Source organism: Pteropus vampyrus, unplaced genomic scaffold (genome assembly GCF_000151845.1).
Source record: "Pteropus vampyrus isolate Shadow unplaced genomic scaffold, Pvam_2.0 Scaffold113, whole genome shotgun sequence".
NCBI lineage: Eukaryota > Metazoa > Chordata > Mammalia > Chiroptera > Pteropodidae > Pteropus > Pteropus vampyrus.
The window spans coordinates 2,737,914-2,750,810 of NW_011888894.1; the positions used below are offsets into that span (position 1 = coordinate 2,737,914).

Below are 12,897 nucleotides of genomic sequence, written 5' to 3' on the forward strand. Positions count from 1 at the left end.
CTTTCCAGTTTTCCCAGCACCATTTATTGAAGAGGCTTTCCCTTCTCCACTGTATATTTTTGGCTTTTTTTGTCGAAAATTATTTGCCCATATAAATATGGGTTTACTTCTGGACTCTCAATTCTGTTCCATTGGTCTGTGTGTCTGTCTGTCTGTTTTTCTGCCAATACCATGCCATTTTGATTACTGTCGCCTTGTAGTATAATTTGAAGTCAGGCAGAGTGAAGCCTCCATCTTTGTTCTTTTTTCTCAGGATGGCTTTGGCAATTCGGGGTCTTTTGTGCTTCCATACAAATCTGATGATTTTTTGTTCTATTTCTTTAAAAAAAGCCAATGGGATTATGATGGGGATTGCATTAAATCTGTATAATGCTTTAGGTAATATGGTCATTTTAACTACGTTGATTCTTCCAATCCAAGAACACGGAATATCTTTCCATTTCTTTGTATCTTCTTCGATTTCTTTTAATAGGGTTTTATAGTTTTCATTATATGGGTCTTTCACATGTTAAATACATTTAAATTTCTTCTAGGTCATTAAACCTAATATTTCATTAGGTTTATTCCTAGGTATTTTATTCTTTTTGGTGCAATTGCAAAGGAATTATTTTTCCCACTTTTTTTTCTGACACTTCATTATTAGAGTATAGGAATGCTGTGGATTTTTGAATATTGATTTTGTATCCAGAAACTTTACTGTATTTGCTTATTGTTTCTAGTAGTGTTCTTGTGGAGTCTTTAGGGTTTTCTATATGGAGAATCATGTCATCGGCAAATAGTGACAGTTCGACTTCTTTGTTTCCTATTTGGATGCCTTTTATGTCTTTCTCTTGTCTGATTGCACTCGCTAGGACCTCCAATGTTATATTGAATAACAGTGGTGATAGTGGACAGCCTTGCCTTGTTCCTGATCTTGGAAGGTTTTTAGTTTTTCACCATTAAGTATAATGTTGGCTGAGGGTTTGTCATAAATGGCCTTTATTATGTTAAGGTACTTTCCTTCTATACCGATTTTTTTAAGTGTTTTGATCGTAAATGGATGCTGTATCTCGTCGATTCTTATTTTTTAATTTTTTAATTTATGTGGTGTATCACATTAATTGATTTGTATATGTCGAACCATCCCTGTGCCTCTGAGATGAAGCCCACTTGATCGTGGTGTATAATCTTTTTAATATGTCGCTTTTTCAGTTCTTTAGTATCTTATTTAGGATTTTTGCATCTGTGTTCATGAGAGATAGTATTCTGTAGGTTTTTTTTGTGTGTGTTATTTTTACCAGGTTTAGGTATCAGAGTAATACTGAACTCATGAAATGAGTTGGGAAGTATTGCTTTCTCTTCGATTCTTTGGAGGAGTTTGAAGAGAATAGGTATTAAATCTTCTTTGAATGTTTGGTAGAATTCACTGGTGAAGCCATCTTTTTAATGGGTTTTTAATAATTGTTTTAATTTCCATACTGCTGATTGGTGTATTTAGATTTTCCAGATCTTCTCGAATCAGTCTAGGAAGGTTGTATTTTTCTAAGTACTGGTCCATTTCTTCTAGGTCATTAAATTTGGTGTTATATACTTTTTCATAGTATTCTTGTATGATCCTTTGTATTTCTACAGTATCTGTCGTAATAAGAGCTTTTGTATTTTTTTTTTTTTTCTCTTCCTTTAGGAGTCTTAGGTTTTGGAGGGAGGAGATATTTTAAATTGGAGAGTAGAATGACTTAGTATCCCACTGATTATTGTATTGTTGCTAAATTGTTGTACTTTTAGCCCAGTGTAGACACTTACCTTTTCAGTTCAGAAGTAATTGGCAACATAATCACTTTTATAAAGAAAATAGTACTAGACTAAGAGATTCTGAGAGAAAATGCAGTGGGATGCTTAGATGCATATGTTCATGAAATACTGATAGTAATGAGGATAAAATAGAATCACTCAAATTGCCAACAAGTATTTGAGTCATTGATTGTGTCTGAAAGTAAGGGGATCTAAAATCGAAAAATGATAACAGTTTAGAACTGCAGGGAATATATTATCTTAGTAGGATTTTTATAGGTGTGTAAGATGTGTAGTCACTGCTCAGACGTGTCATTGCCGTCATTAAGTAGGTTTATTAGAGTTGATAGTTATGACAAAAACTGGAAGTTGCAGAAGCATCTCAGTCTTTTTTCATTCACTCATGCATTCATATTGAACACCCTTACAAAGCCGTATGCTGGGTTCAGGAGATAATGGTGAGTTAAAATAAAACTATTATTTGTCCTTAAGGAGCTCTTGCTTAATGGAGGAGACACATTTTAATCAATAGTCACACAAATGTAGAATTCCAACTGTGATAAGAGCTATAGAATGCTTATAACAGAGTGACTCACTTTCCTATGGGTAAATTTCTTTAAGGGAATGATGTTTGACTTGAGAGTTAAGGAGATATTAGGAGTTAATTAGGTGAAGAGGTAGAGAAAAGCACATTTATTCTCTGCAGATGGATCAGCCTGTGAGCACTTGGAATGGGTGGGAACATGGCTGGAATAGAGAGAGGAAGTTTGGTGGCTAGAGGGGGCAGTAGCGGGTCATGGTAGGGCGTTTTGTTTTCCTGAGAGCCAAGGGGAAGCTGTCAGGTGGTTTTTTGGGTGAGGGAAAAATCTTGATTAGAGTTGCCTTTAGATATCCATTTGGGCAGAAACAGGATGGATGGAGGGAGATTAGAGGGAGTGTGGGTGGACAAGTTAGGAGTTTTCTGTAGTAGTCCAGCCAGGAGCTGATGGTAGCTTGAACTGGTTTGTGGTTCTTTGTGGACTTAGAAGCTTTGAGAAATATTGAGGAGTTAAAATTGGAGGACTTGGTGATGGATAGAATGAGGAATAAACAACCATGCTTTCTTTGTGATTTAATCTAATTTGGTTTATGTTGCTACATAAACCTTTTATTCAGTGTCCCCAGTGACCACTCCGCAGCCTTACTCCCTTGTAGGGAATGGCATTGATAATCAGAAAGCCATCAGTGATATTGCAGGGTGATAGAGTTTGTATTTAAATTTGGTCCTTGTGTCCTAATGATAATTGTATTTGTAATAATAATCCTTGATTATTGATTGCAACATCTCCTTGAATGTTGTACAGTGCTGTCATAGAACACACCAATCGCGTCATCTTTCTTGAAGATGATGATGTAGCAGCAGTGGTGGACGGCCGTCTTTCTATCCATCGAATTAAACGAACTGCGGGAGATCACCCTGGAAGAGCTGTGCAAACCCTCCAGATGGAACTCCAGCAGATCATGAAGGGTGAAAGTTTTTGTCATGTTATAGCTTGGTGTTCTTAATGGAAAGGATACATTCTACTTCCTGTCCTGTTGTAGAAATCTGATAACACAATGCTGAGCGAAATCTTCCACATGATTAATGAAGGGATAACCCCAGGAAAAGGGGTGATTCTCTGGAAAAATTATCTGCTAGTTTTACAATAGTTCTCGTTCACACTAATTCGTGGTTTGTTGTTGCTAACATTAAAAAAAGAGATTGATTATTTAAATAGTATTTGATATTTTTAAGATACTTTATAAACATAGTTTCTCTTCTATTCTTTATTCCTCTCTTATTCTCTCTGTGCTCCAGTTTTCTCATATATAAAATGGGGATAATAGGACGCTACCTCATTAGGTTGTTTTGGGGATTAAGAGAGCTCATGTATGTAGGGCCCTTGATCAGTGCCTGACTCACTTAATGAGCCCCGCATAATGTTGGCTGCTATTAATCATTATGATTATTGAGATTACGGTTTTTCTCTTTTCTGATGGGGTTGTGGTGGGAATAAAAGCTAACATTTATCGTGTAACTGCCATATGTCAGGTCTTTGCTATATGGATCCACACTGCAATGCTATGAGGTAGCCGCTTTTCTTATTTTACACATTAAGGAATTTCCCCAGAGCCACTTAGCTAGTAAAGAATAGAATCTTTATTTGAACCTAGATCTGGCTCCAAAACTTAAGCTTGTCCCACTCCCCTGTTTTGCTATAACTGCATATTTCAAGTGTGAAGTTAATAACTGTGATTTTTCCTTCTTACTCATTTTTCTTCATATAGGATAAAATACCATATATGAATATTGTTCTCTATTGCATGACCTTTTGTTTCTTAACCTTTAAGATTATGTTAAAGGAGGTAGACTATTAGTTTTGCACAGATTTCTTATTCTTTGGCTTATTTTCGTTTTAATGATGTAATTTATATTACTTTAGGCAACTTCAGTTCATTTATGCAGAAGGAAATTTTTGAGCAGCCAGAGTCAGTTGTGAACACAATGAGAGGAAGAGTCAACTTTGATGATTATACTGGTAATTACATGTGAATTATTTTATTATTTCGAAGTCTCCTGTGGGGTTGGCATAGACAGCGTGAAAGTTCATTGTCCTTGATAGCCTTATAGAGCAGCTCTGGCCATCAGTGAGGCCAGAAAGTCCTTCATGTATTATTCCACTGATACGAGATATACTTAGAATAGTCAGATTCATAGAGACAAAAGGTAGATCAGTGGTTACCAGACACCAAGGATTGGGGAGCGATGGCGAGTTATTATTTAATAGATATAGAGTTTCATTTTGGGAAGATGAAAAGGTTCTGGAGATGGATGGTGGTGAGATTTGCACAACCGTGTGAATGTGTTCAATGCCACTGACTTGTAAACTTAAAAACAGTTAAAATGTTAATTTTATGTATATTTCACCATGATTAAGAAAAAGTGAATAATAACTAATGGCTGCAGGGAGCTGAGGGGAGGAGGGAAAGGAGAGTGACTGCTAGTGGATTTGGGGTTTTTTGGGAGGGGTGATGAAAATGTTCTAAAATTAGATGGTGGTAATTCAGAGTTGTACAATACACTAAAAAAACACTGTACATTTTTAAAGGGTGAATTAATGGGATGTGACATCTCAATAAAGTGATTCTAAAAAATATAAAAAATAACTAGAAAATCACATTTGAAAATTATTGTCAGTTACAGGTATATTAAGGTGATTTTCCTGAGGGGAAAAAAGTCCTTCAGTATACTATTAAAAACATTTAGCTTCTTTTCAGTTCAACAAACCTTTGTTTGGCACCTGCCGTGTACCAGAGACTGTCCTGGGCACTGAATTCTAAGGAGAGACCTGGTCCCCTGGCTGGGAAGCTTACATATCTCTGCTTAGCCTGCCTAGGTTTTCTCTCTCAGCTTATAAATGAGTAAAGGTCTGAACTTCCCCAGAGGTTTTTCCAGGTGTTTGCCTGATGCCTTATGGGATAACCTGTACTTTCCTGTGTGTTTAAGATAGAGGTGAGAGTGCAGCTCTGCTCTTATTTCTGGAAATTCTCTCTGGATCCGTGTCGCGGGAATTTGTGCACCTTGCTGAGATGTGTTTAAGATCGACAGCCTGTGGTTATAAGATGCTCATAAACTGTACATTGCTAAGTTAGGTTTTTGGAACACTTTGTTTATTATGACAAGTTTAATAAACAGTTTAACAAAGAAGCTTTGGGCTAAGCTTCTCAGTGTTAGGAATTAGTTTTCGAGAAATATTAGCAGGTATGCAAAAATCTTTTTCTGAATCTGTGTGTCATATGTATAATATTAAGTGTCTTCTTCACACCAAGTCCTGCTAATGGATAGAGAATGATTTCTCTGAATAAATGGTGTCTTTAGATCTTGTTCTTTTCTGAGCAGCATCAGACTCCCTTTCAGCAGGAGAGATTCGTTGGAGGCTGAATTATGAATTGAACATCTGTGTGCAGAGCACCATGCCGAACGTATCAGGGACTAAAGGGGAGTTATTTCTGATCTGGTGTCCTCGAGGTTCTTGTAATCTAGAAGGGGAGTGAATATATTATTAAGCACAAGTAAAATATGGCATTAGAAACGCAGTTTAATGTTGAAATGTTTAAAGATTAATATTGAATTCAGAGAAGGTAGAGAATGAACCTGTTTGTGGGCAGGGGCTTTGGGACCAGGAAGGCTGCTCGAAGTGGGCAGTTGTGAGTTTAAGGGATTTGGCACATTTAAATAGGTGAAGATGAGATAGAGCCATTGAAGTGGGATAGAATAGTATTAGCTAAGGGGATATAGTGGAAAACCAGTGAGCTCTTTATGGAATAATATGTAGCCCGGTTTGTCTATCCATCCTAGTACTTGAAGAAGAGTAAAGAACAGTAAGTCTAAGAAAGAAGGTGAGAGGAGCTGTCAGGGAGGGCCATGAATGCAGGTATGCAATGTGGTGGGGGTACCTGGGGTACCTCCTTTTGTAGAAAGTGTAGAGCTTTTAGGAAACTTAGGAGAGAGACTTAGAAGCTAAGGGTGATCATAGCTTTACTGCGGTGAACTGGATATCCGTCCTCCAGCACTGGAGGAGTGAGTGGTTGAAATGTGGTTGTCAGTTAGGATGTTGTCATGTCTGGGGTAAAGTGACAGGGAGGGGGAGGGTAGTGGGGACCAGGAGATAAGCAGGAGCAGTATAAACCAGGACCTGCATCTGTGTGGGGAAAGGAGCGTTGTTGAAGATAGTTGAGCTGAAGGAACTGGGAGAATAGCAGTAAATACCATTCATGGTTTTTATAGAAATCGGATCAGTTGAAAGATTTATAAGGGAAGAAGACGAGACAAACTTTGAGAAGTCATGATTTTAAAAAGCACTTTTATCTATGTTATATGTTCCTTGTAGAAATTTTGTAATATAATATAAATAATTGTGTTTCTTTGTTGTTAAGGAAATTGAGGCTCTGTCAGTTCGCCTGTCTTGCCAAAAGTCACATCACTGGTCATTGATGGAGCCAGACCAGCTTCCTGTGTTCAGTGGTGTTCCTGAGTGTGCTCCATCCCCGCTTCTGTCCTCTGGGCACTCTTGTTGCTTCCTGTAGTTGTGGCCTGACCTATCAGAATTAGGCTTCTCTCCAAAGCATCATCAGTTTCGACCTTGGGCAACATTTTCCAGAACTACCTCAGACTTCTCTCAGCTGGCAGAGGATTTCCTAGGACTAATTTTAGGGAAACACTTGTGACCAGCTAATCTCACCATCTTACCTCCCCACCATTCTTGGTCATCATCTGAAATAAAGTCTCTCTGATAGTCCATCTGCTTTTATACTGAGTCATCTCCAAACTGATTTGCTTTTGCACAGCCCTGACTCAGCCTCTTACTGTTGTTGCTCCTTTCTTCTCAGACCTTTTCAATATGTGCCAAGGTCTGTGGAAGAACATTGTGGGCAGAGGTACATAAACGGGCTTGATGTAGTGCAGGAACACACAGAAGGCCAGTTTGGCTGGAGTGGCCTGGGTGAGAAGGGCAGTGCTAGGAGATTAGGTCAGAGTTAAGCAGGGACAGGGCATGTGGACACTCAAAGGCTGTAATAAGGGGTTTGGATTCTGTTCTAAGTTATCTGGGAAGCCAGTGAAGGTTTTGTTTTATTTTACACTTTACTAATTTTTTAAAAATTAACTAATTAAATTTTTTATGATGGCATTGGTTTCATAAGTTTAAAGCTGTTCACTTTAACAGTAAGGCATATATATATATTTACTCTGTGTGTTCACCTCCCATAGTTAGATTTCTCTCTGTCACCACATATTTGACCCCCTTTACCCCGTCTACCTTCCCTTTCCTCCCCCACCCCTTACCCGCTGGTAACCACTAGTCTATAGTCCATGTCTATGAGTCTCTGTTTGTCCTCTTCATTTGTTGCTTTTAGATTTATATCCACATATAAGTGTTATCATGTGATTTTTCAACTTCTTCTGTCCGAGTTATTTCACTTCCCATGATTATCTCGAGGTCCATCCATGGTGTCACAAATGGCAGTATTTCATCTCTTCTTATAGCTGAGTAATATTCCATTGCATATATGTACCACAGCTCCTTTAGCCAATCATCTATCATAGGACACTTCGGTTGCTTCCATGTCTTGGCCACTGTAAATAATGCTGCTGTGAACATCGGTGTGTAAATATCTTTTTGGATATGGGTTTTCAAGTCTTTGGGGTAAATGCCCAGTAGAGGGATTGCTGGATCATATGGTAGATCAATTCTAAGTTTTTTAATATAGAGAAATGTATGCCCTCTCAGTATTGAAATTTAAAAGGAAGAACTTAAAATTATTTAAAAAGAAAGCAAAAACATATACTTTGGCTTCATGTTATAGCCAATTAAGGTAGAAAAAAGGGTGGAGAGATGAAGAACAGGGACAAAGTAGACAAGGCTGGTGGTGGGTCGGATGCAGGAGGATGCTGCCCCGGGTGTGTCACGTCCGACTTCTCAGCCAGACTCTGAACTGTCTGAGAGCTCTGGTAGCCACACAGTGCCTCAGACCATATATTCACTTGGTGGATGCTCAAGAAATATTACTTCAATAATTGAATGAATGTTGAATGAAAATTTCTCACAAGTAGAAAGCTAGCTTTGTGTAGAAGGTTCACAGACAAGATACCCTTAGAAGAAAACTTACATAGCTATAGAGACAGAGGAGATGAAGGACAGACTCATTAGAGGGTTTTGAGATCAGATTTATGTTTTCAAAGAATCGCTCTACAAGGTCATTCTGGCTGTGTGTGGAGAACAGGCTCTAGGAGATGGAGAATAGAAGAGAGAATAGTTAGGAGAATGTTGGTCTTAGCCAGGGTTGAGATGCTGGACCAGGGTGATGGCATCAGAGGCACGCTTTGAAGATAGAGCTCCCAGGACTTGGTCATGGAGTGAACATGGAAGAGGGATAGAATTAGAGGCCCCTTTGACATTAAGGGAATGGGAAAGGCGTTTACTGTGATGGGGAAGACTGAGAAGAGGGTGGGTTTCTATTGTGTTCAGAGCACTGTCCTGGGTACCACAGGGGAAATGAACATAACCAGGACCGTTTTTTCCCCAAGCAGACTTATCGATATATAATTAGATCTAATAAATAATAAAATTCACTGGTCTTAATGTATAATTCAGTGAGTTTCACCAAACTGACACAACACAGTCATAATGCTAACCTCACAGCAATGAAGACGTAGCACAATTCTGTCACCCTAACAGCTCCTGTACCCTTTGTAGTCAGCGCCTTCCCCACCTCCAGACATCAGCAGTTCCTGATCTGCTCTGTAACTTTTACTCTGAAGGAACGATTGTAAAAATCACCAAACAAGTTAGAGTATGATAAATACTGTAATTGTGTGGGAATGTGGGGAGGGTTCATTGCAAGTTTGGGGAGACCAGTTAAGTTGTGACTTACTTAGTTTTCTTTACAAAAATATAGAGAACTATGCTTCCTAAGAGGAATATGAATTCTTTAAAACAGCAATGTTGTTTCCCAGATTGGTGGTGGACACTCATGAAAAGTGATTGTTGCCTATTTCATATGGTTCTTTCCTAAATAATTATATACATGAACTTCTGTTTCAGTGAATTTGGGCGGTTTGAAGGATCACATTAAAGAGATCCAGAGGTGCAGGCGTCTGATTCTTATTGCTTGTGGAACAAGTTATCATGCTGGTGTCGCAGTAAGTGCCTTCTTAAACTTTTAATTGTGTTATGTTGGATATTAGAAGGTATCTGCAGACAAGTAGTACTCCAGTAACGCACCATTTAAAACTATCCTTTGTTAAAACATGTTATTTTTTCATGTTGCGAAGACAAAAATCAAGAAGGTTGGGGGGAGAAATTTTAACAGCTGTTTGGAATTATTTATTAATAGAAGGTCTGCTTTAGAAAGATCCTTCGATATATAGGTAGACTGCCTGCAGCTGGCTTCATGAAAGCCAGAGTGGGAAAGTTTTGTACCATCCTGGCCTTGTTTTCCGGGGCACATGCCCACCTCTACAAGAGTAGTCATTGGGTTTTGCTTCTTGTTGTCCTTTTGCCCCAGACAGCTGGCTGGTACCATGTGTCAACCTCATCAGGATTTTACTTGGTAGGCACATTTCTACAGAGTGGAAATTGCTTTTTGCCAGACTTTGTTTTGTAAATTATTATTTTGGAAACTGAAATTCTGTATCAGAGATGTGTGTTGGTTGTCATTGCGGAAGCATAGGAATGTAACAGTCTTTTAGTTCAATAAATCAGATCTATGTATAGTGTTCTTATAAAGAGACGGTTTATGTACTGCTGATTTCAACCCCACAAGTACAGAAGGCCCTTACACATTCCGTGGCTACTTTTAGGATGATTCCCAAAGTTCGTGTCATAGTAATTTTTTATTTGTTGCATCATAAATATATATTATCTGCACTTGTGGAAGCCAGTCATTTAACTAGTGAGTGAAACTAGCTGGTCACCCAGCCCTTACATCTCAGCAGCCAGCTTTACTCTTTTCTGAAGCAACTCCTGCCAACAAAAATTACTAAAAAGGAAAGTCTTTTCAGTATTGAATAGAATAAAAAGTGATGGTTTTGAGCATGGAAAAAAAGAATGAATTAAAGACATTAGTGTAAATTAAAGAATTGGCTAATTTAGTGTTGGTTTAGATATATTACTGAAAGAGCTCTTTATTCAGAAATAAAAAAATTGATTAAATGTTTTATCTCATGTAAGCCTGAATTTTGGGGCAGAAGTTATATGCTCTGTTAAATTTTCTAATTTTGAAATTTGAGTAGATATATGGTGGTTGTTTGGTAGATGCCAAGACTACTACAGTTAACAAACATTACAGATTCCCTCGTGGTTTTTCATATTAAATAATGTCACTAATTGTATTCTATCTAGTTTTTTTTTTTTTTTTAGGGGGGGTGGATAGTCAAACTTGAATGACACATTTTCATAGCTGCTTTTTCAGTATTGCCTCTGTATCCTGAATCATTCTAAGTATAGCTTGCATTTCAAAATGTTAATTGCCTCTGGGTTCTTACCGTGGCATACAGTGGAATTTAACATTAAATTAGTCTCTTACGGAGAAACTGTGTTGTTCTATATAAAAAGAGTTGCTTCCACTGAAAGAACAAGCCATTCATTAGCATAGATATATCTTGAGATTACTTTATTGGGGTATATTATTTTTATTTTGAAGAATATAATTTGAGAGGAATGTATTATAAACTGGTGGGGGTGGAGTTTGATTTAAATTTGTTTGCAGGAAAACATTTAGCATTTTAGTGTCAGTAACTTATTTATGTATAATTAGCAAATAAAATACACCAATGGAAAAGTTTAGTTAAAAATAGGAACATTTTATCTTTGAAGACTTTCTGTACATGATGTGATAATATTGTTAAAAAGTGCCAAACCAAAGTTATAGGACAAAACAATTCGGTTTACGTTTGTGGCAGGGAAGTTAAAAAGATATAAAATAAGGAAACCTTTGCAGTTGTACGCTGCTGCGAAGGAGGAATGCAGGGATGGGGGTACAAGATGGCGGGGCCACTTGCCTCAAGAAGCAGGTTGTCTCCACAGTCATTACAATAACGAAATCTATGCAACTTGTAGAGCCTAAAATTTTTGCTGCCTAAAAGTTAATTATTCTGCCATTTTTAAATTTTCTGTTGTTTAGAGTAAAAGGAATTTATTTAGAATGGAAATTTAGTAAAATGAATGTTGGGGTGCCCTTTGAGCAGAAGCACGCTAGTCCCTACTTTACCTTTCATTCTACAGAATTTGCAAGTAGTGAGTTTTCTTAAACAAGATTTCTAAATGTATTGACTGTGTTTTGGAACAGTATTGTTTATGAATACATAGTATTTTGAAGTGTTTAATTTTTCCCTGGGTATTTATATATCTGTTATTACTTATTTGAAATCTCACTGACTTGTTATTATATGAATTGCCATTTAAAGGTAAGGAATTGGAAAGTTAGAGATAAGAAACAAGCTAACTCAGAACAGTGCTTTTCCCACTTAGCTTCTGAAAGCATTTGATATGTGTGGATGTATTTGCTTATAATAGTACATACATTGATATCTGTCTAAAGAGATGTGTATTAAAGTGTTGACAGCGCTTATCTCCTGGGCAGTAGGCTTTGATTATTTTTTATACTTTATATTTTTTATATTTTCTAACAATGCATGGGTATCGTTTTTATAATCAGAAAAAGTGAAAACTATACATTGAGTCCAAAGAAGACCAGTGAAAAAGAGAATTTGAAGTAACATTGTTTGACCAGGTCATCTCTTCTCTGCAGACACGTCAAGTTCTTGAAGAGCTGACTGAGTTGCCTGTTATGGTGGAACTAGCCAGCGATTTCCTGGATAGAAACACGCCAGTTTTTCGAGATGATGTTTGCTTTTTCATTAGTCAGTCAGGTATGCTAACTGACTCAAAGGAAATGAAAGTCATTTTTTCTAGTAATTATCTTGGCAAAAACTGGTACTTAAAGATAAAATAGTATTGCAGATGACTAGATGACTTGACAAATAGAAATTTATTTTGATGTTATGTAATTCTTTGTGAATTAGTAAAATTAAAATGCTTTACACTCAAAGAACTGAATTTTCAAAGAGAAAGGAGAAATGATCCAAAAAAGTAAGATTCTATTAGAGTTTTACTGATTGTTGTGTGTGTTTTAAATTTTATTTGAAACAAATGGTATTGTTCAAAGTATAGTCGAGTTTCTGTTTTTGCATCTAAGAAACAGAATATGTTAACCACTCTGTGTCTTCCTTTTTATACAGGTGAGACAGCAGATACCCTGATGGGTCTTCGGTACTGCAAGGAGAGAGGAGCTTTAACTGTGGGGATCACAAACACAGTGGGCAGTTCCATATCAAGGGAGACAGACTGTGGAGTTCACATTAATGCTGGGCCCGAGATTGGCGTGGCCAGCACAAAGGTAAATTCTTGGCTTGTTGCTCATGTGATTACCGAATCACAGTGTTGATGAAAACAGACTAATCTCTATCTTGTGCTTCATTGGTCAGCACTTACAGAACTCATATAGTTTACTAGTTGTTGTAATTATTGTAAGACTTAAGGATCAATA

General features: G+C 37.4%; 1 protein-coding gene across 1 annotated transcript in view; it reads left to right on the top strand.

The window, feature by feature from the left end:
- The window catches only part of GFPT1 (glutamine--fructose-6-phosphate transaminase 1), a 56,786-nt gene that overhangs the window by 31,105 nt on the left and 12,784 nt on the right, over positions 1 to 12,897 (top strand). The window contains exons 10-14 of the mRNA XM_011365619.2: positions 3,114 to 3,277; positions 4,233 to 4,328; positions 9,393 to 9,490; positions 12,100 to 12,220; positions 12,590 to 12,747. Of these exons, the coding sequence (XP_011363921.1) occupies positions 3,114 to 3,277; positions 4,233 to 4,328; positions 9,393 to 9,490; positions 12,100 to 12,220; positions 12,590 to 12,747 (637 nt within the window). The remainder of the gene's footprint in view (positions 1 to 3,113; positions 3,278 to 4,232; positions 4,329 to 9,392; positions 9,491 to 12,099; positions 12,221 to 12,589; positions 12,748 to 12,897) is intronic.